Consider the following 24,352-nt stretch of genomic DNA (forward strand, 5'->3'; position numbering starts at 1 on the left):
GTAATCGAATTTGATAAACATGCCAAGTAGACCTTTATTTCAGAGCCAGCAGCAGATCCCTAGAGCATTTGCTGGAAACCCCAGCTGACCTCAAACTGATAATGAATCACTACATTTTGGATCTGACCTGTCAATGAATTTCAAATGCACCTCACTGAAAATATCATCTAGCCTACATCTCTCCATCTTGTCCACAAGAGTAGCAGAAGAGCCTTTATTAAAATTCAGATAAACTGTATAGCATTTCCTCATCTATCAGTTCAGTAATGTATTAATTAGATTTTTGAACCCTTGGACTTCAACCCCCAGAAGTCCTTCAGTATTTCCCAGAATTCCTCTTCTCTCTCCACTATGACATGTGGTCAAGTTTGTATGTAGTTTGGTGTCTCCACCCTATCGCTCTTCTTTCTCGAGATTGTGATCAAGTTAGGCAGCTCCCTTTTAACTCTAGTTTTTATTTTAATAAATCTTATAAATATAATACTTGAGTTATTATATATTAATTTTAATCCTAACAGTAATCTTGCTAAAAAATAAAATTAGATTAGTTTGGTCTGATGCATTCTTGCTGAAGCCATGCAAATGCCACTTTTCTTTTTAGAAGTATTTTTGATAGTGGCAAAGCATTGGAAAATGAGATGTCCATCAATTCAACTGAGGAATGGCTGAACAAATTGTGCCATATGTTGGTGATAGAATACTATTGTGCTATGAGAAATGATAAGCAAGATGATTTCAGAAAAAGCTGGAAAGACCTCCATGAACTGATGTAGAGTGAAATAAGCAGAGTTGGGAGAACACTGTGCACAGTTACAGCAATATTGGCTGGTGATTATCTGTGAAAGCTTGGCTACTCTCAACAATGCAATAATCTGGGACAATCCTGAAAGATTTATGATAAGGAACGCTCTCCACCTCTGGAGAGAGAACTATTGCAGTCGTCTTTCACATCAATGTATTTATGGTTTTATTTGGTGGGTTTGAATTATGTATGACTTTGCTCTTACAACAATGACCAATATGGAAGTGTTTTACATGACAATAAAAATAAATTAAAAAAAAAAGAAGTATTTTTGATTTGAGGCAACTAGGTGACACAGTGGATAGAACGCCAGGAGTCAGGAGGACCTGGATTCAAATCTGGTCTCAGACACTTCCTAAGCTGTGTGTTCCTAGCCAAGTCACTTAACCCTGATTGTCTAGCCCTTGCTGCTCTTTGGTCTTAGAATCCATACTATATGATAAAACATGTGTAACCCAGTGGAATTGCTAATCAGCTCTGGGAGGGAGGAGGGAAGAGGAAAGACAACACGAATCCTGTAACTTTGGAAAACTTATGTGTATATTTGTTATTGGAATAAAATAAAGAGAAAAGTTTTTACAAAAAGAATTAATACCAAGATAGGGTTAAATGGATGCTGAAGCAATGGCTACAATTAGTATAAACCATTCTCTTTTTTTTAAGCCCTTCTTTTCTATCTTAGAATCAATGCTGTATATCGGTTCCAAGGCAGAAGAGCAGTAAGGGTAGGAAACTGAGGTTAAATGACTTGCCTAGGAAGTGTCTGAGGCTAGACTTGAAACTGGAACCCCCTATCTCAGGTTTGGCTCTATCCACTGAGCAACCTAGCTGTCCTTCCTCCAGCCCACCACATAGACTATTCTTTTCAGAAGTGTCAGTTGTAATGAAGAAGAGGAAGGTTTAAGGGAGCAGCACGGCCAATGCCAGGTTTGCTTCTGGGCTGAGCGGTCTGAATGTTTGCAGGCGGAAGAGAGAACGCGAGTAGAAAAACGAGAGGTTGAAGCTGGCCGAGAGAAGGGAGGGTGAGAGAGGAGGAATCGTTTGCTGAATGATGTAGCCAGGTCCCAGAGGCAAGGACAGGTAGGGAGGAACCAGCCCTATCCCGGCAGTCAGTGGGGAGGCGCCATTTACAATGGCCCATTCCCTCCTCGCGGCTGGGGAGATTGGGTTTAACTGACCGCAAACCACCTCAGAGTCAATGAGGGCCCGTGTTCCAGCTTCACTTCCTCCCGCTGTATTTGCAGGAGGGTCTCTGCACCGCAGATGGTTTCAGATCGCCACACCTCTGCTTTTTAATATGGATACGAAGGCATCAAATACCCAATTCTCCCGCAAGACAGTTTCAGTGTCATGGACAACAGTTCTCTGTTTCCCCTGAACTGCACCAGCAGCCAGCAGGAACAAATAAACTAAAATACAAGAGCAAACAGCCACGGATGCCAATGAAGGATTTATTTACCATCACTTTACACCACTACTTAAAGAAGCAATAATGTAGTTTACATTTATGCCATGTAAATGACTATGGAACCAGATGTAGCTTACAAGGTGCCTTGTAACTCATCTCCTCTAAGCAATAAAGCCTTTCTCTCTCTCTCTCTCTCTCTCTCTCTCTCTCTCTCTCTCTCTCTCTCTCTCTCTCTCTCTCTCTCTCTCTCTCTCTCTCTCTCTCTCTCTCTCTCTCTCTCTCTCTCTCTCTCTCTCTCTCTCTCTCTCTTTCTTTTTTTTTTTCCCCTCTGGCAAAGGTTCTAGAAACTGTTTTCTATCAGCAGATACAACAGATGGCTGGCACATGCCTGCTTTCCTCAATGAAGTGGGATCTCTACGGTATTCCTCTTTGATCCCTAGTGGCATGTCTACAACACCATGATGCAAAATACCACAGCAGAACAGAATCTAAATATTAAAGGTTTCAGGCTCTATGAGAACCTCCTTTAAGAAATCATGCCCGCAGTATGTAAACATCTTCACATTCCCACTTTGAAACCATGGTACAGAGGTCAGAAAATGAGGCATTTCCTCTGTTTGGCGACAGAAAAGATACTAGAGTAAAGACACTACTGTAAATCCCAGGAGTGTGAAGGTATGCAGCTTGGCCTGGAACTTCCCAAACAATCATAACTCCATTAGGAAAACATGTGAGCAGTGCCCATTCTGCGCCTCAAAACCTAAGTGTTACCATAACTTCAGAGATGGAATGAGGTGTTTAACAGTGGTAGGCATTTCCTTTGAAGATTAAGGGGAAGTATACTGAAATTAAAATTCATTCTCTGTGCCTTTGATTTGATTTTGTCAAAGGCATGGGGGTTAGGAAGAAGAAAATTTCAATATAAGCCTCCCCTGCTCAGCCAGATCAGGGAGATCTCTTGGGGAGACCGAAGGCAGCAGTTCACTGAAGCTGGGTTCTACAATGCAGAACAGTTGATTGGGAGGGAGGAGGGGAGGGGAAGGAAATCCTTATGTTTTGAGGCCACCTTAATGAATGGATGTGATGGTGGGTGATTATATAGAAATCATTTAGCAGAGAGACTCTATAAACATTTCTGGGTCAAAAAAAATGAGCCCAGATTTTGGTAAGAGGATCTAATTCAAATTTCCTTTCCTTCATGGTGGTTTTTATTTTGTTTTTGTTTTTTAATTTTTTTATTAAAAAAAAAAACCTTTCTATCTTAGAATCAACATATTTAGATGTGATTCTCAATGTGCTGAGTCACCTAGCTGCCCTTTGAGTCCTTTATTTATTTATTTATTATTATTAAAAAAATAAAGCCTTACCTTACTTCTTAGAATCAATACTGCATTGATTCCAAAGCAGAAGAGCAATAAGGGCTAGCAAAGGGGGTTAAGTGACTTGCCCAGGGTCACCCAACAATTTTTTTGATTCTGTAATGAAGTTCATTTTGGGTTTTGAGGAGTAGATTTATTCTGAAAGATGTCGATTCTATTAAGAACTCTCTTGTTCTCCTCAAATAAGATATTTTCTCATTTCTAATAGTTTCCCTTAAGTCAAAAGATCTTATAATATTAGGGCAGCTAGGTAGTACAGTGGATAGAGTCAGGATATCTGGGTTCAAATTAGGGCTCAGATATTTCCTAACTATGTGACCCTAGGCAAGTCATTTAACCCCAGTTGCCCAGACCTTACTGCTCTTCTGTCTTAGAACTGACACTGATAGAAAGTAAGGTTTTTTGGTTTTTTTTAAGTCTTATAGTTATATTGCTTTAGAACTGGAAAGGACCTTAGAGGTCATCCAGTCCAATATTCTTATTTTACAGATGAGGAAATTGAGTTTCAGAGGGGCTAAATGACTTGCTCAAGATGACACAAAGGCAGCAAGTTAGTGGCAGAGCCAAGTTTTAGAGTCAGAGTCTCTGAATCAAGATAGAGTCCATTTTTCACTGCCCACCACCCTAAAATTGCCAACCAGATCAATTTCATTTACTAGAAGAAGGTATGAAAAGCTGATGGGTGAGCCATGGAGAAAGGCTAGAGATGGACAAATTGGTTCCCACAGGAGGACCACCAATTGCTGGCTGGTCAGGAAACTCAGTAGTCTAGCTAGCTCTTTGGACAGAAAAAAAAATGGAAATAAAAGTCAGATCAATATATTTTTTTAATATTTGAAAATTTTTATTTAATGAATTGATTTAGAATATTTTTCTCAGATCAATTCTGCAAGTCAGTGATTCAAACCTTGCATCAAGATAAGTGATTAGAATGTCAATGAAAATTTATCCATCTGTTGGGAGCATGAAATATTTTCCCAACACTTCCAATACTATCCTGTTGATATTAATTGGACTGAAGAACTCTGGGGTGAGAGGCAACATGTTATGTGAAGAAAGAGTTAGCATTGGCATCATTGAGATCTGGGTTCAAGTTACACATACTAGCTATATGACCCTGAGCAAGTCATTTAGCCTCTTGGGTGCAATTGGTGACTGATCAAGAATGTAAGTTGCAAAAAAGACATCCCTCCTGATACTAATGAAATCAGGGGTCAAAAAAAAATTTTTTTAAGGAGAGAAGGGGTAGCTCAGTGGATAGAGAACCAGGCCCAGAGATGGGAGGTCCTAGGTTCAAATCTGACCTGACACTTCCCAGCTGTGTGACCGTGGGCAAGTCACTTAATCCCCATTGCCTAGCCCTTACCACTCTTCTGCCTTGAAACCAATATACCATATTGATTCTAAGAACGAAGGTAAAGGTGTTTTTAAAAAATAATAATAATAATTTTTAAAAGAAAGGACTCAAGGGGGCAGCTAGGTGGCTCAGTACTTTGAGAGTCACACCTAAAGATGAGAAGTCAGGCACTTCTTATCTGTATGACCTTGGACAAGTCACTCAGCCCCTGTTGCCTAGTCCTTACATCTTGTCACTTTTGGAACTAAAACACAATATTGATCAGGTTTTTAAAAAGAGAGAGAGAGAGAGGGAGAACTCAAGAGTAGATGAACAAGGGATGTGTTGGAGCCAGATCACACCAACTCTGGAGAAACAATTATTACATTTTTGGTGTGAGCATTTAAATCTCAGAAATAGACAAATGCTACAAATCAAGGCTTGATTTATCGTTTTGTTGATTGTCTAGTTAAGGAAGTGATGGGGAAAATGTTAATAATGCTGGTTTAATTTGAAAGGGCATCCTGCATTTCCAGAAATTCATGTGTCTGTTCTTCATCCAGAGTACAAGTTTCAACAGTGGCTAGTGTCAGGTCTGGAGAGACTGGGCAGGTCACTTAACCCCAAATGTATGGCCCTTTTACCACTCTTCTCCCTCAGAATCAATACTTAGTATCTGTTCTAAGACAAAAGGTAAGGGGGTTTTTGGGGGGTGGGTTAAGTATGTTAGGTAGAAACAAAATATTTTCCTTCTCTTGCCACATCCCTTACAAAACATCTCAATTTTGTTTTTGGAACATTTTGCAACTGAGTAGATGAAACAGCACCACTGAGTGGTTATAAAGATTTATGGACAATATATCAACCTCCTGAAGGCTTAAACTAACCAATGGGGGTGTTAGCTTAGTTGACCAGAGAGAGAGTTGACCAGGACAAGACCCAGGGTATAGGTTTGATCCTAATATGGCCCAGCTGATAATTGGACAGAAGAAAAGCCCCATTTTGCCCCCTTAATTACAGTCAATTATGTAAAAAAGTTCACTATCCCTTTGGAGATGAATCATTTTAAAGAGTACAGATAACTCTACATGAACACATTGTCACTTAAAAAAAATCCCCCCAAATGCCCCATTAAACTAGCAACAAGAATATCATCTACCTACATGAGGAAAAGGATATTTTATACAAGATTTTTAAGCCAGAGAGGCTAGGTATGGATAGAGTGCCAGGGCTGTAGTTGGAAGGACTTGGGTTCAAATCTGACCTCAGACATTTCCTGCTTTTGTGACCTTGGGCAAGTCACTTCACTCTGATTGCCTAGCTCTTGCCACTCTTTTCCCTTAAAGTCAATACTTAGTATCGATTCCAAGACAAATGGTAAAGGTTTAATAAAAAAGGGAAGAAGGTAACTGTGTACATGGTAGGTTGCTTCCAAGATAGCATGGTTAACTACTTTCTAGTGTGAGCATCCGAGAGAGATGATGTGGCATAGTGGATGGAAGGCTGACCTTGTCTACAGTGGAGACCTGGCTTTAATTCCCACATACTAGCTATGTGACCTTTAGCAAGTTCCTTGTCCATCCAGTACTTTCAAGGATCACTGTAAGACTCATGAGCTTGTATTGGTGAAGAAAGTTTCTTCACTGATGAAATCATAAGTTCATCAAGGATTAGGAGGGGGAAAGAGAGAGACTAGGAGGCATCCAAATGGGTTCCCTAGCTTAATATACAGCCCTTGCCTTGGTATAGGTCTAAGAATTAGTGGAGGCAAAGCAAGTTGAGGAGGTCAAAGGAGAGTCAGGAAGACCTGAGTTCAAATCCTACCCTAGTCATTTCCTAGCTCTGTGACTCTAGACAAGTCACTAAAATTCTCTATGCCTTAGTTTTCTCATTCATAAAATGAGGTGATTCAACTCAGTACTGCCTAAGTTTTTTTAAAACTCTAGATCCATGGTTCTAAAGGATTTCTGACAAAACCCTATAAGCTGTTAAATGGATTGTTGTGTGGTCTTTAAAGACCAAATTTGGAATTTCCTTGGTTTAGGGAACAAACAATAAGGAAGCTTCCTCTACCAATTCAAATGTACATCTACTTGAAAAGGTATAGCCTTAGAAAATCGCCTAGGACAGTCTTGCCCAGGATTACAGAACCAGTATTTGTCAAGAGGCAGGATTTGAACTAAAGTTTTCATGACTTAGAGACCCATCATCCATCACACAATGATGTCTCTCATTAAAAGAACTAAAGATAAACTGCCCTGATATTCTAGAACAAGAGGGGAAAGTGGAGATTGAGAGAATCTACAGATCACCTCCTGTACTTAATTCCCAACTGACAACACCCAGGAATGTTATAGCCAAATTCAAGATCTATCAGACCAAGGAAAAAATATTACAGCTGCCAAGAAGAAGCCATTCAGATACCATGAAAGCACAGTGAGGATAAAGCAGGATCTGGCTGCATCTACAGTGAAGGAACGAAAGGTATGGAATATGATATTCTGGAAAGCAAGGGAACTAGGTCTACAACCAAGAATCAATTTCCCAGCAAAACTGACCATATTCTTACAGGGGAAAGTATGGTCATTCAACAAAATAGGGGAATTCCAAGAATTTGTAAAGAAAAGACCAGACCTGAACATAAGATCTGATGCCCAAGCACAGAACTCAAGAGAATCGTCAAAAGGTAATTAAAAAAGAGGGAAAAAAGAAAAACAAAACAAAACAAAAACACTTTTTTAAAGAGACCCAATAAGTTAAAATGATATGTATCCCTATAAGAAAATAGGTCATTGGTAACTCTTAAAAATACTATTATCGGGGGCAGCTGGGTTGCTCAGTGGATTGAGAGCCAGGCCCAGAGACAGGAGGTCCTAGATTGAAATCTGGAATCAGACACTTTCCAGCTGTGTGACCCTGGGAAAGTCATTTGACCCCCATTGCCTAGCCCTTACCACTCTTCTTCCTTGGAGTCAATACCCAGTATTGACTCCAAGATGGAAGGTAAGGGTTTAAAAAAAATTATTATCACCTGGGCAGCTAGAAGAATTACACTTAGAGGAAACAGTGACAAACTGTATAGGATGAAATGCCAAGACATAAATATGTATATAGATATATGTATGCATAAATACATATGTATATATGTGTATATATACACACACACATATACACAACTAGATCTAAAAAAGAGGTTAATACTAAAAGAAATAGGAAAAGAAACAAATGGGGGTAAATTTATATGTCATAAAGAAGCTCATGGCGGGAGGGTCCAGGAGAACATCACTACACTGGAAGAGTAAAGAGGTTGGAGATAGAAAATACTCAACTCATATGTGCATTGAAATTGACTCAAAGAGGGAAGAACAATCCAATCCATTGGGGCAGAGAATTGATTTGTGCCCTATAGGGGAGTAGAAGGGTAACACATGGACTGGTGGGGAGGGAAACAGTACAAGGGAAGGAGAGAGTGGGGGGGTAGTTTAAAAAGACTATAAAGAAAATAAGAGGGGAATAAGAAGGGAGGGGGGTTTAAAGGGAAGTAAAATAAGGGTGGGAATTAGGGGGACTGATTAAATAAAACATTGGTGTAGAAGGAAATAGTGAAAGAAGAAAAGGCAGGACTAGGAGTGGAAATCAAAATGCTGGGAAATACACAGCTGGTAATCATAACTCTGAATGTGATTGGAATGAACTCACCCATAAAATGCAGGCGAATAGCAGAGTGTATTAGAAACCAAAACCCTACCACATGCTGTCTACAAGAAACACACATGAGGAAGGTAGACACATATAGGGTAAAAGTAAGAGGATGGATCCAAATCTATTGGGCATCAACTGATAAAAAGAAGGCAGGAGTCACAATCTGATATCTGACAAAGCCAAAGTAAAAATAGATCTAGTCAAAAGTGATGGGGAAGGTAATTACATCCTGATAAAAGGCAGTATAGACAATGAGGAAATATCAGTACTCAACATGTATGCACCAAATGGCATACCATGCAGATTTCTAAAGGAGACACTAGTGGAGCTCAAGGATGAAATAGATAGAAAAACTATACTAGTGGGAGACCTGAACCTTCCTCTATCAGAACTAGATAAATCAAACCAAAAAAATAAATAAGAAAGAGGTAAGAGCTGTTATTGAAATCTTAGAAAAATCAGAGTTAGTAGATATATGGAGAAAAAAATAAATAGGGACAAAAAAGAATACACCTTCTTTTCAGCAGCACAAGGTACAGCCACAAAATTGACCATGTGCTAGGTCATGAAAACATTGCAAACAAATGCAAAAGAGCAGAAATAATAAATGCAACCTTCTCAGATCACAATGCAATGAAAATAATAATGACTAGGGTACATGGAGAGCTAAATCAAAAATTAATTGGAAATTAAACAATACAATTCTCCAAAATCAGTTAAAGAACAAATCATAGAAACAATTAATAATTTCATTGAAGAAAATGACAATGGTGAAACATCCTTTCAAAAATTTATGGGATGCAGCCAAAGCAGTACTCAAGGGGAAATTTATATCCTTGAGTTCATATATTAACAAATTAGAGAGGGTAGAGGTCAATGAATTGGGCATGCAAATTAAAAAATTAGAAAGTGAACAAGTGAAAAATCCTCAGATAAAGACTAAATTAGAGATCCTAAAAATCAAAGGAGAAATTAATAAAATTGAAAGTCAAAGAACTATTGATTTAATAAGTAAGACTAGAAGCTGGTACTTTGAAAAAAAATAAAATAGACAAAGTATTAGTCAATCTAATTTTAAAAAGGAAAGAAGAAAATCAAATTGGCAGTATTCAAGATGAAAAGGGAGACCTCACCTCGAATGAAGAGGAAATTAAGGCAATCATTAAAACCTATTATGCCCAATTATATGGCAATAAATATGGCAATCTAGGTGACATGGATGAATATTTACAAAAATATAAATTGCCTAGGCTAACAGAGGAAGAAATAGACTACCTAAACAACCCCATATCAGAAAAAGAAATTGAACAAGCCATCAAAGAACTCCCTAGGAAAAAATCCCCAGGTCCAGATGGATTCACAAATGAATTCTATCAAACATTCAAAGAACAACTAATCCCAATATTATACAAACTAATTTGACAGAATAAGCAAAGAAGGAGTTCTACCAAATTCCTTTTATGACACAAATATGGTACTTATTCCAAAGCCAGGCAGGTCAAACATAGAGAAAGAAAACTACAGATCAATCTCCTTAATGAAACTATCCACATAATTGACCATATTAATAAGTAAACCAACAAAAATCACATGATTATCTCAATAGATGCAGAGAAAGCCAAAATTGACAAAATACAACACCCATTCCTATTGAAAACACTAGAAAGTATAGGAATAGAAGATTTCTTTCAACTAAAAATAATAAACAGTATATATCCAAAACCATCAGCAAACTTCATCTGTAATGGGGATAAACTAGAAGCCTTCCCAACAAGATTAGAAGTGAAACAAGGATGCCCATTATCACCTCTATTATTTAACATTGTATTAGAAACACTAGCTGTAGCAATTAGAGAAGATAAAGAAATTGAAGGTATTTAAATAGGCACTGAGGAGACCAAGCTATCACTCTTTGCGGATGATATGATGGTCTACTTAAAAAATCCCAGAGAACCAAAAAGCTAGTGGAAATAATCAACAACTTTAGCAAAGTTTCAGGATACAAAATAAACCCACATATGTCATCAGCATTTCTATATATCTCCAATCCATCTCAGCAGCAAGAATTAGAAAGAGAAATTCCATTTAAAATCACCCTAGACAATATAAAATACTTAGGAATCTATCTGCTCAGATAAACACAGAACTATATGAACACAACTACAAAACCCTCTCCACACAACTAAAACTAGATCTAAACAATTGGAAAAAACATTGATTGCTCATAGGTAGGATGAGCTAACATAATAAAAATGACAATCCTGCCCAAATTAATTTACTTATTTAGTGCCATAGCCATTGAACTACCAAAAAACTTTTTTACTGAATTAGAAAAAAATCATAACAAAGTTCATTTGGAAGGATAAAAGATCAAGGATATCCAGGGAAATCATGAAAAAAAGGTGAAGGAAGGGGGCCTAGCAAACTATACTATAAAGCAGTGGTCATCAAAACAATATGGTACTGGTTAAAAGACAGAAAGGAGCATCAGCGGAATAGACTTGGGGTAAGTGACCTCAGCAAGACAGTCTATGATAAGCCCAAAGATCCCAGCTTTTGGGACCAAAATCCACTATTTGATAAAAACTGCTGGGAAAATTGGAAGACAGTGTGGGAGAGATGGGTTTGGATCAACATCTCACACCCTACACCAAGATAAAATCAGAATGGATGAATGACTTGAATATAAAGAAAGAAACTATAAGTAAATTAGATGAACACAGAATAGTATACATGTCAGATCTTTGGGAAAGGAAAGATTTTAAGACCAAGCAAGAGCTAGAAAAATATCACAAAATGTAAAAACAATCATTTTGATTACATCAAATTAAAAATTTTTTGTACAAACAAAACCAATTCAACCAAAATTAGAAGGGGGACAACAAATTGGGAAACAATCTTCATAACAATAACCTCTGACAAAGGTCTAATTACTCAAATCTATAAAGAGCTAAACCAGTTGTACAAAAAATCAAGCCATTCTCCAACTGAAAAATGGGCAAGGGACATGAATAGGCAATTTTCAGTTAAAGAAATAAAAACTTTTAATAAGCACATGAAAAAAGTGTTCTACATCTCTTATAATCAGAGAGATGCAAATCAAAACAACTCTGAGGTATCACCTCACACCTAGCAGATTGGTTAACATCACAGCAAAGGAAAGTAATGAATGCTGGAGGGGATGTGGCAAAGTTGGGACATTAATGCATTGCTGGTGGAGTTGTGAATTAATCCAACCATTCTGGAGGGCAATTTGGAACTATGCCCAAAGGGTGCTAAAAGACTGTCTGCCCTTTGATCCAGCCATAGCACTACTGGATTTGTACCCCAAATAGATAACAAGGAAAAAGACTTGTACAAAAATATTCATAGCTGCCCTCTTTGTGGTGGCCAAAAATTGGAAAATGAGGGGATGCCCTTCAATTGGGGAATGACTGAACAAATTGTGATCTATGTTGGTGATGGAATACTATTGTGCTCAAAGGAATAATAAAGTGGAGGAATTCCATGGAGACTGGAAAAACCTCCAGGAATTGATGCAGAGAGAAAGGAACAGAACCAGGAAAACATTGTACACAGAGACCTGATACAGTGTGGTACAATCGAATGTAATGGACTTCTCCGTTAGTGGCAATGCAGTGACCCTGAACAACTTGGAGGGATCTATGAGAAAGAACATTATCCACATTCATAGGAAAAACTGCGGGAGTTAAAACACAGAAGAAAAACAACTGCTTGATTATGTGGGTCAAAGGGGATATTGTTGGGAATGTAGTCTAAATGAACATCCTAATGCAAACATCAACAACGAACATGGAAATAAGTTTTGATCAAGGACACATGTAATATCTAGCGAAATTGTGAATCAGTTATGGGGAGGGGTGGGGGGAGAGAAGGGAGGGAAATAATGATTCTTGTAACCAAGGAATAATGTTCTAAATAAATTAATTTTAAAAAAAGAAAAAAGAACTAAAGATAAAAATAAACCAGCCATTAGTATTGGGGTTCCTTTAATGTATAACCCCACAGTGAAAATGCTCCTCCAAAGGGGAAAAGGAATTATAGTAAAGAGAGAGTTCCTAAGAATAGGAAAGAAAGTTTTCTCATTGGAAAGTAAGTCTGCAGAGACAAAAGTGGGAGGTTTTTAGGCAGCCTTGGCATTTGAGAGTTTTCAGGAGGCCTAGAGGGAATTGGCAATTGGCAAGCAGGCATATATTAGTGAATTCCTTGGAGATTATTTAAACTCACATGAAAATTATTTATTCTTTTGCTTTCTTTACTTTATTGATTAAATTATAGGATCATCAATTTAGAGCACTGTGGGGAAAGGTGGATTTTTTTTTTTAAGGTAGCCTGTGTTTGAATTCTGGCCCTGCTACTTAATGGCTGTGTGACTTTGGGAAAGCCACTCAAAGTTTCTGAGTCTCAGTTTTCTCATCTGCAAAAAAAGGTTGGACTAGATGACTTCTGAGGTCATGTCAAATTCCTAGGATCCTGCTAATTTGTCCCTTTTTTATCACCTTGTCATGGCATAATATAGAACAAAACGTCTATTCCTCTAATCACAGACACCTGAGGGCAGCAAAGATAATGAGATCACTGAATATTGGAGCTATAATTCCTGGAAGATAGAAATAACAGCATATCTAAACATTTTAGGCAAGCAAACAAATGATAGAGGAAAAACAAAATACTGACCAAAATGCTACTCTAACTATTTCCATTCCAAAATCTGGAACTAACAAAAAACGTCAGCTCTGAGATCAAATGATATCCTGATCAATTTCTATTCAACTACTCATCTAAAAGTGTGCAAAGCCTTGCAATACCTAAAATACCACAAGGAGGGAAAAGAGAGCATTTCAGCTCTTGCTCAGAAATTGCCTGTTTAGAAAGTTAGATTTAAAAAAAAAATTGGTTATCTTTGTCTGATCTTCAAGGGTTCCCATCCAGTAGCAATGAGAGTGCTGTTTATTCAAGCTGTCTTTTAATGCAAATGTAAATCAATAACCTTATAGGTCAAATTTATTTTTGAAAATATACAATAATATTGAGATATTTTAACAGCTGTCCAAAAGGTTTTAGGCAAAAGAATAAGAATGAGAAGGGAAATTGGCCAACTTGTCTCCATGACACTTTCCACTTGTATTTCCCCAATCCCAGTCTCAATTTGCCAATAAAATAATTTTTTCCTTAAAAGTTATGCAGGAGGAAATGCAATAGGAAGGAAGAAAGGGTTAAATGTGGTAAAAGAGAGGACAGTTATATTGCAACTAACTTGTGCTCATTGTAGGTTGAATACAATAGAAAGTGAAAAGATAATATTGTAAATGTAAACAGTTTCCAAGGAGAGCAAATTGAAGAGGGCAGAGCAAAAGTGATCGTGCCTGTCCTTGCACAAAGCCATGAAACTGGACATGTTTCTCATTACATAAGAGTTATCATATTATGAAATGCTTGCTGGACCACACTCTTGATGGAAATGATCCTTTTGATCCTTTTTGTCATACCTTGGAATTTAAGCCGAAGAGAGAAGATGTAACCATTACTCTGGATAAAAAACTAAATTCATGGGCAAAGTCTTATTTATTCCACATTCCGGTTGTTGATTCTTTGATTATACAGAGACCTAGAGCAAATGCATTGTAAGCCTTTACCACTCCCAGCTCCTTTCCTAAAATCGGAAGTCACTGATGTTCAGTTGTTGATGGATATCTATTCATAACCGAGATGGAGATGACCAGACAGAGACACTATGCTGAGAAAATGTGGCTCCCTCTGAACCATACTTTAATGGAAACATTATGATTGAAAATTATTTAAGTGGTGACTTTTAAAATCAATTGCTCGAGGGGGCAGCTGGGTGGCTCAGTGGATTGAGGTCCTGGGTTCCAATGTGACCTCGGACACTTCCCGGCTGTGTGACCCTGGGCAAGTCACTTAACCTCTATTGCCTAGCCAATTGGCTCCAAGACGGAAGGTAGGGGTTTAAAAAAATAAACAATTGCTCCAGATAATATGCGTACTTTCCAATACGGGTTCTTGTCTGAGATTATTAGTAAGCTTGCTTTGAGGTGAAATGCCATCTCTTACTGTGTTGTATCATATCATACCATGCTTATCTAATGGAAATGACTACCTCCGTTCACGCAACTGAAATTGTAGATACTGGAATTTGCTTAAAGTTCGAGTGCCCCAACGCGATGCAGTTAGTCCACATTAAAGTCGGGGGGCATTTTGAACCTGCGCCAAAGTTTAGCGCAAAGGATCCGAGAAAACAGCAAAGTCCTCTCAGCAACAACTGCAGGGCAGCGCATCTTACTTCGAAAGGAAGCGTGCTTCCGCCCACGGTTGTCTTTCCTTTTGTTAGTTCATAATTCTAAAAACACTGGAGTCGGATGGATGCAGATCAAAGCCTGCTATCTTTCCCCTCGGCGTATTTATGGCTCTATTTTGGATGTTATATGCGTGTGCTCTTGCAACAAGGATCAAATGGAAGTGGGTTTTGCACGATAATACAAGTATGGCCCCCCAAAATAACTCTGAAAACAAGACGCCTGGCTTGTAAATATTATGGGAAATCACGTGGGAAATCATTTTCCGATTGTAATCTAAAAGTAGGAGACTAGGCACTTTATGCATTATTTCTGCTTCAGGGCAGGCAGCAGGATTCCTAAAAGGCAACGGACCCCACACCCTTTCGAAGGGACCAGTACTTACTTTTCCTGTGGCTTGCCAGGTGAAGTTCAGGGAATGGATATTAACAGGAATAGCCGGCATTCGCTGTTGAGCTTTTCGGAAATCGTGAGTGAATGGGGCCATCTTCCCCTCCGAAACAATCAAGATATCCTCTTCGAAACCTGTTTTAGAAAACAAATCAGAGTGTGCGGTCGGATGCCTGCAGAAACACCTGCCTTTCCTGTCCATTTCTTATGGGACAGCCAAGCTACAAGGATGGCCATGCAGCTCCCTGGAGCAGCCTTGAAGCTTAGTTTAGGGCTGATGCTTGCTAAGGGGAAAAGTGTGTAAGAAAGTGCCTGATGGAAACAAAGGTTTTAGGGGCAAGCAGCCTTAAGGGTACCTAGCAAGTCCCGGCCAGCTGCCACGGGATCAAGAAGCGCATTCGCCGAAGTTCCTTGGGGATGAAAAAACGGAATCGAAGTGGGTTTCAAGGAGAAAAATCGCCCGAGTTTTAAAGCCTTTTGTTTAAAATCAGCGTCGTTCGAAAGGCATGTCTGTCAATTGGCCAAGACCCTCCCTGCTTAAGGAAAGAGGGCAAGGTAGAGGGAGGGAGGGCTTACCTATGAGGACCCTGGCTTGGTGAGCACCAATCCACATGTACAAGCTGTCTTCCTGCTGTGGCCCAGCTTCAGTTTGGAGCACGAAAAGCCATGGAAGGATGCTACAGAGCAGTACTAGAAGGGAAGGGAGGAAGCTTTCCCTGGCCATTGCTGGTCAGCAGAACGGATTGAGGGTACTTCACTGCAACTCTGGCCCCGCGGAAACTCTCCTCCTGCCCCACCCGCTCGAGCCTGTTGATTTCTCGGCTCTAGCACTCCCTCTACCCTGGCTGCTCCTTCTTACACCGCCGAGTCTCTCTTTTGGCCTCTCCTGGCTGCAGAAAGAGCAAGGATATGAGCTAGCGAGAGAGGGAGGGGGTGAGGGAAGAGGAGGGGGCCAGAGGAAAAAAAGGGGGAATGAAAGGAGGAGGAACTGGAAAAAGGAGAGTGAAAAAAGCCAACAACCTCTAAACCCCAAATCCCAAAGAAGCAAGACAGTGTGGGAGGGGAAAGAAGACAGGGAGGGAAGGGAGAAAGAAAGACCTAGGCAAGCAGAAACAGAGAGGGACAGTCAACCAAACAAAGAGAGAAATAGGCAGAACAGGGACAGAAAAAAGAGAGAGAGACAAAAATAAGGGGAGACAGAGGCAGAGACAGAAACAGACCAAAACGAGGAGACAGAGCCCAAGTCAGGGAGACACAGAGACAAAGAGAGATAGAGATAGCAACAGAAAAGAGATACCAACCCCGCCCCCAAACCAGAGAGTCAGAAACAGACAAAAACTAGGAGAGAAAACGAGAGGGACAGAGACGGACAGAGAGAGATAGAGACAGGGACAGAGAGACAGAGAGTTCTCACTCTGACTCTTGGGAAAGTTATGCTGGCAACAATGTCCCTAGGAATAAGATGCTGCCTTTTCAGCACCTTCTGTATCAGGGGCACGTGAGAGCCCCAAAGTTTGGCACAGACCCTGTGCAGCAGAGTACCAAGTGCCAAGTTCACTCCGTCAAGTCTAGATCATCGGAAAGGGCCACGAAAGAAAGAACAGCCTTCCATTCCCCAAGGAGTCAGAATTGTGTTGGCAGAGGTTGTAGGCATGAAAGAAACAAGTGTTCTTGAAGGTCCCAGTCCATCCAGGAAGATGGCCTCACCCTCTTACTCCAGCGTGCTTCGACACTGGGCCAGCTCCACTCTTCTCCTTTCAGTGCAGGGTTGGGAGAGAAGGGGGTGGAGAGTAATTTGTGGGGTGCAAAAATTTAGGAGAAATAAAAGCCATTCATGCTGTTAAAGCCATATTCATTATCTCTGCGACTTCTTTTAGTTTTTGTTGAGGTCTTTTACTCTGCTCCAGGGAATTTCTCAATTCTAGCTACAAGGGAGACTGGAGTGCAGTTTCCCCCTCTGGAAAGTGAAGGGTTTGGACACCATTGCCTCTAAGGCCCCTCCAAATAGAACTCTAGAAATCCTGTTGAAAAGCTGGGGCTCAGCTTAGCAGGACAAACAGCTGTCTAGGGATGGAGTCAGAGTTTTGCTCCTGCTCCACAGTCAGTCAGGGGAGCCTAGTTCTGGGGCTGGAAGGGACCTCAAAGATAGTGAAGTCCCTGCAGGGGTTCTTAACCTTTCTGTGTGTCATGGACCTCACTGGAAGTCTGGAAAGCCTCTACTCAGAACAAAGTTTCTAAATGCACAAAATAAAATATATAGGTGTATAAAGGAAACCAATTATATTAAAATGCAATCCTCAAAGATTTTTAAAACAAGTTTGCAAGGGATCAGGGTCTCTGATCTAGACCAATCTCTTTACTTTACAGTTGAGGAAAGCTGTGACTTTCCCCAGTGACATCCCCTCTTAAATAAGGCAGAGTCTGAATTTAAGTCCTCTGACTCCATAACAAATTAGTAAGTCAGTTAAGCATTTATTAAGTGTCTACTACATGCCTGAGAACCTAGGTGGCTCAGTGGATAGAGTTCTACGCCTGGAGTCAGGAAGAATTCTCTTCTTGAGTTCAAATCTGACCTCAGACACTTATTGCCTGTGTGACCTTGGGCAAGTCACTTAACCTTGTTGGTCTCAGTTTCTCCATCTGTAAAATGAGCTGGAGAAGGAAATGGCAAACTAGCTATGTGACCCTGGACAAGTCACTTAACCTTGTTGGCCTCAGTTTCTTCTTCTGTAAAATGAGCTGGAGAAGGAAATGGCAAACTAGCTATGTGACCCTGGACAAGTCACTTAACCTTGTTGGCCTCAGTTTCTCCATCTGTAAAATGAGCTGGAGAAGGAAATGGCAAACTAACTATGTGATCCTGGACAAGTCACTTAACCTTGTTGGCCTCAGTTTCTCCATCTGAAAAATGAGCTGGAGAAGGAAATGGCAAACTAGCTATGTGACCCTGGACAAATCACTTAACCTTGTTGGTCTCAGTTTCTCCATCTGTAAAATGAGCTGGAGAAGGAAATGGCAAACTAGCTATGTGACCCTGGACAAGTCACTTAACCTTGTTGGTCTCAGTTTCTCCATCTGTAAAATGAGCTGGAGAAGGAAATGGCAAACTAGCTATGTGACCCTGGACAAGTCACTTAACCTTGTTAGTCTCAGTTTCTCCATCTAAAAATTGAGCTGCAGAAGGAAATGGCAAACTAGCTATATGACCCTGGACAAATCACTTAACCTTGTTGGTCTCAGTTTCTTCATCTGTAAAATGAGCTGGAGAAGGAAACAACAAACCAATACTTTTGCTTCCCCACAAAAAACAAACAAACAAAAAACAAAAAAAACAAATAGGATTATGAAGAGTTAAACAGGACTGAAAAACAACTAAACAACACTACATGCCTAGCTCTGTGCTAAACAGGGTAGTTCCATGGTTGTTGATCATTCTTGCTTTAAATATTTCACAGGAGAGCTGAACTGCCTAAAAAATTTTCTCTGAACTCACAACTACCTCTCTGAGCCCTACCAAGTAGTGCTAAGTGCCCAGCAATCAAGGGAATCCTTCAGTTTGCTTGAGTTTTAATATGCTTGGAGAGAGATCATGCATACTGAACAACATTGAAACCTTAAGGCATGGGACAAAATTGCCTCCATACCACAGGTGTTTTCAGGACTGTGTTGGGGTGCCTAGGGCCCCTCTTGATTCCCTGGACCTCCCCCCCCCCAAAAAAAGCAAAAGGAGGCTAAAGGTTTTTTTTTTCTTGTAAATGTCAGAAAGTTATAGTACTGACAAAAACCTTGTTTACTTCTCTTTGTTCTTTAGCACCCTAACTCCCCCTGGACAAATGCCACAGATTGAATGTCTGGGTGAGGGGTTGTGTTTCACTTAGTTCTTTGTGGGAGAATGGATCCCTAAAGAAGAAAAAACAAACAAATCCTGCCAACACAGAAGCAGGAAGCATACATTAAATAAAATAAAGGACTCTGGACCCCTTGGATCACAGAAGTCATTAAACACCCTCAAAACGTGAGGTTTTCCAATTAAGAAAAACCAGTGGTCCAAGAGGAAAGTTGACTTAAGGCAGGTTCTCGGAGCATTTCCCTTTTGACTGCGCATGCCCAGATGCTGAAGAAAAGACTGCATCCTATATTAAAAGCAGCCAGGAGCAAATGTAAGTTTTGTGAAAAATGAGTAAAATGTGCGCATCTCCAATATTTCCCGACAATTCTTCCTGTAAAACTACAAAAGAGTTTTAATCTGTTTTCAAATGGTTTCCTTTACAAGGGGGTGTGCTGGTTTTTTGACTTCAAAGAATGTCTTTTTATTTACCTGATGGACTCAAAATATGTTGGGCTGATTTTAAAGGATTTTTAACAACCTAGTTAACGGTTCGGTTAGATGTCTTAATATCACAGAATAACAGATTTCCTATTGAACCTCGCAGGTGCAATTTTAACTGAGAATTTTTTCAGTTAACTGAGATGTTGCCTAAGGCTCTATGGCTCTCAATGCAAGGACGCCGTCTACAGGTTGTCCTGGTCAACTGCAAGTTGATAAATCGGCAAAAAAATAACCTTGCAAAAAAAAAAGTGGTTTTCTTTTGTATGAAACGAGGGGCTCAATTCCCTACCCATTAAGCCCCACCTGGGCATATTGTTTTCTAGCAATAGCATTTAACGATCCTGATTGTCAACCATAACATAATTCAGTGGAAAGAGTGTTTGATTTGAAGTCAAGGGTCCTGAGTTCAAATCCCAATCCTGTCTTCTATTGCTTTCTGATTGAATAAGTCACAGCTTCTACTAAGTGGTCTAAATTCTGCTCTTTGTGGCCAAGTAGAAACAAGACCTCTCCCTGTTCCAAAGGACAGCCTGTAAAAGCTTTGATCCTATCAAGGACACATGTAATACCCAGTGGAATTGCGAGTCAGCTACGGGAAGGGTGGGGGGAGGGAAGGGAGGGAAAGAATATGATTCTTGTAACCAAGGAATAATGTTATAAAATGACAAAAAAAAGTAAATAAATAAAAATTAAGTTAAATTAAAAACATTAAAAAAAAGCTTTGATCCTAGAGTTGAGAGCTAGAAAGAACCTCAGGGATCATCCAGTGCAAACCCTTCATTTTACAGATGAGAAAACTATGGCTCATGCTGGGGCAAGTAGCAGGGTCAGGATTCAAACCCACATACTCTGATGCCCAATGCAGTGCCATTTCTATCACATCTGATTGCCTTCCATAAAGCTAGACATTACGGGGACCCCTAGGCTAAATCTCCCCAGTTTGCTCAATTGAGCCTTCCACGATGATGCTCAGGCACTTCATGATGCTCAGTGTGCATCCCTGAATTGGCTCCAGATCGTCAGTGGCTTTCCTCCTGGCTGTTCATCCTTCGTTTCTGAAGGCATCATCTTGACTCTAGTGTTAATTGGATGGAAGGGAGGCAGAATTGCACAAAGTCATCAGCCTCACTTTCTCCTCCAGTCATTGAAGTCCAAGGACAAAAGTCAGGTGGTTGGCAATGGTTTGGGGTGCAGTGGATGCTGACCTTGGCCTCTGATGTCTGACCATGTCTTTCTTAAGAACTGAACATAATTCTCCTTAGGTAGGTGGCATAACGGTGCACAGAATATGAAGCCTAGAGTCAGGAAGACTTGAGTTCAAATCCAGCTTAACATTTAACTAGTTGTCTGACTCTAGGCAAGTGAGTTACCATTAATTTACTCATTTATAAAATGGGGGCAATAAAAGCACCTACCTTACAATAGTTTTGTGAGGATCCAAGGAGAGAATATCTGTGAAGTACTTAGCACAGTACCTGGCACATAGTAGATGCTATATAAATTCCTATTTCCTTCTCTTTCTTGAAGCATAGAGCCTGGGGGGTGGGGAGGGAGCTAAGTGGCTCAGTGGATAGAGCGCCTTGCCTGGAGACAAGAGGACCTGGGTTCAAATATGACCTCAGACATTTGCTGGTTGTGTGACCCTAAGCAAGTCATTGAACCCCCAATTGTCAATTCTTACCACTCTTCTGCCTTGGAACCAATATTCAATATCAGTTCTAAGACAGAAGATAAGAGCTTTAAAAAAAGACCTGAGTTCAAATTATAATAACCTCTGACTGCCAACTGTATGGATTCTAAGACAGAAGGTAAGGGTTAGAAAAAAGAAGTAACAGCGTAGAGTAGGGCAACACTATTATCTCCTTAGTCCTCGAGACTGGCTCTCTTAATGTGACCTAAGATCACATTGTTTGGTTGTGTTTTTTGAGGATCCTAGAGTTGATTCACGTTGACTTTGCAGTCCACTAAGACCCTGTAATCTTTTTTTTATGCCTCCCCTTCTTGTGTCTACGATTTATTTTGAGAACCTAAGTGTAACACTTCCCATTTAGCCCTATTCAAGTCTGTCTTATGAAGATAACCAATATTCTAACCTATCAAGATCTTTTTGGACTGTGACTCCGGCATCCAAAATATTATCCACCATCCTAGCCAAGGATATGCCATCTACAAGACGTGAGCGGCATGCCCTCGAAATCTTTCTCCAAGCCAGGGATGGAAATGGTTGACCACAGAAGATCCTTGCAGTTTTCCACTTGAGACTTCCTTCCAGCGTTGGCATCAGATAAGCGGACACCACTTAGGGAAATGTTTCCACGTCTACCAATTAATAACTCAGTGGACAGAGCACCAAACCTGGAGTCAGGAAGACCTGGGTTTAAATCTGGCATCGGACACTTATTGGCTGTGTGACCCTAGGCAAGTCACCTAACTCTGTTTGGCTTAAGCCACTGGAGAAGGAAATAGCCAACCACTCTAGTATCCTGGCCAAGGAAACCTCACAGAAGAGCTCGTGCTATGGTTCACGGGATCATGAAGTCAAACACAACTGAATGACTGGACAACTGTGAATTAATAACAATAATAGCTAAGATTTATATAATGCTTTACGTTTTGCAAAGGTCTTTGTACACATATATCATCTCACTTGATAGAATATACACACATGAACATATGCACACACATGTTTAAGTTGTGTCTACATGTTAAATGTAGAGTGTACACATATGATGTTATATATGTATAAAATCTCACCAACTCTTCCTTTGAGTGCTTGAATCCTCTGCTTTCCAGACCTACTCTGATTTCTCCTCTTTCTTCAAGGTTCACTGCAGCTACCAGCATTTCTAAGTAGCCTTCCTTGATTTCTCAAGGTGTTAATATTCTCTCCCTCCTCAAATTGCCTTGTAGGGAAGGGAAAGTGCCTACTATGTGTCAGGCAGTATGTTAAGAGTTTTTCTAAATACTACCTCATTTATCAGATCTCTACACTATCCCTAGGAAGGAGGTGCCATTTTACAGATGAGGAGGCTGGGGTAGACAGTGACTTGCTCAGGGTCACACAGCTGGTAAGTGTCTAAGGTTTGATTTGAACTCAGGTCTCCTAACTCCATGCCTGGTGCTTTGCCCTCTGGATCACCACCTATCTTGTATTAACTTGTCATGTACATGTTCTACCCCCAATCCCAGAAGAACATAAGCTCTTTGACAGCAAAAATGGCTTTTGGTTTTGTCTTTGACTTTCCAGTGTCTAGAACAGTGCTGTGTGCATAGTGAATACTCAATAAATGTTCTTAAATTGTTGAATGGAAGACAAGGCTTTATTCTTGAGAGACAAAAGCTTGCTCCTTTCATATGACTGCAGAGCCCTCATTTGCCCCCAACGGTGGACAGCCACTTGTAAGGACTTAACATGGCGCCCGATAATTGGAGAACGTCTTTAAAAGGTGTAACATAGAAATGAAATGTCATATTATTGTAAGAATAGAAACTAAGCTCCTCCAATGATATGTCTTGTGCCTTTTATCACCTACTGGGCACACCATATCCCTTGAGGGAAGATGGCAAGGGGCTCTTAATCTGCCACAAAACAATGACTGCCATCATTGCCAACACAAGGCAACTTTTACGTCCTGCTGCCAGTCTGATGTCCTAACTGGGATATAGAGAACCCTTTCTTTGCCCGCAGATCTTCCACCTCCTATTATAACCTGTCCCTTGAGAGAAGAAGAAGAGAAAGTTGGCTCACCTTCTACTACCTGCTATTCTCTCTCCTGCCTAATTCCTACCCTTCAAAGAAGAAGCGTAGTAATGCAGGACCTCGTCTGATCGCCTGGCTATGTGCCTGACATCTTTATGCTCCCCTTGCCTCCAACCCAATCTCCAGCCTCCTTTGGGAAGTAGAGTGATGCTTTCCACTCAATGATGCACATTCTCACATCTGGTAAAATACCATCCAGTTCTTGCCCTGTGCCCTCTGGAATGCTTGTTCCACCGATAACACAATTCCCTTTATCCTAAAGCTTTCCCCCTCCCATTCTTTCTATCTAGTAGTCATTACTGAAACCTGGATCTTTCCCAATGATTCAGCTCCCCTGCCCACCCTTTCTAATATTGGCTACACCTTCACTCACTCCCCTCTGCTCATTGGTTGAATTAGCAGAGTTGAAAGACTTCTTGCTCCTCGTTGCTGCTTCCAGGTTCTTCTTCCTCCATCACATAGTAAACTCTTTCTTTGGAGGTTCATGCTGTTTACATCTCCCACTCAACAAAAGTTCTGGTGGCTGTTGTCTGCAGACCTTTATGTCACACCCCTTCCTTCCTCAGTAAGTCGGCTATATGACTCATATTTTTTTTCCTTCCCAAATCTTCATACATGTTGATTCTCACTCAAATGCCCCAACCACTCGGTTCTTCAGTTTACTCCTTCCCCATTATGTATTTTTTCACTTTGTGAAGAAGGGATTAACTCTCCCCTCCTCAATTTTTAGATTTAATCACTAGAAGCTTATACACCCCATTTATCCTTAAGTATGGGGAGGTCTGGGATCCATGTATGCTATAATGTGTGACAAATCAAAAACGACCGACTTGGGCAGTCGTAACCAAAGCTCAAGCTGTAATTGGTCCGTGTAAAGTGGAAGGAAGGTACAGGAAATGGTGAAAGGAAT

The 24,352-nt window shown here is 40.3% G+C and overlaps 1 protein-coding gene across 2 annotated transcripts in view; it reads right to left on the minus strand.

The window, feature by feature from the left end:
- WIF1 (WNT inhibitory factor 1) overlaps nt 1-17,046 on the minus strand; it is a 107,596-nt gene extending 90,550 nt beyond the window's left edge. The window contains exons 1-2 of one of the 2 annotated variants that reach the window (XM_056798395.1): nt 15,929-17,046; nt 15,348-15,487 (exon numbers count right to left, since the gene is read on the minus strand). In XM_056798395.1, coding sequence (XP_056654373.1) covers nt 15,348-15,487; nt 15,929-16,076 — 288 coding nt within the window. In that variant the 5' untranslated portion in view covers nt 16,077-17,046. Of the gene's footprint in view, nt 1-15,347; nt 15,488-15,708; nt 15,854-15,928 lie in introns of those variants that run through there. The other variant, XM_056798396.1, reaches the window with a different exon arrangement.
- Nucleotides 17,047-24,352: the final 7,306 nt, after the last annotated feature.

The sequence above is a fragment of the Monodelphis domestica genome, chromosome 5, assembly GCF_027887165.1.
Source record: "Monodelphis domestica isolate mMonDom1 chromosome 5, mMonDom1.pri, whole genome shotgun sequence".
Taxonomy (NCBI): domain Eukaryota; kingdom Metazoa; phylum Chordata; class Mammalia; order Didelphimorphia; family Didelphidae; genus Monodelphis; species Monodelphis domestica.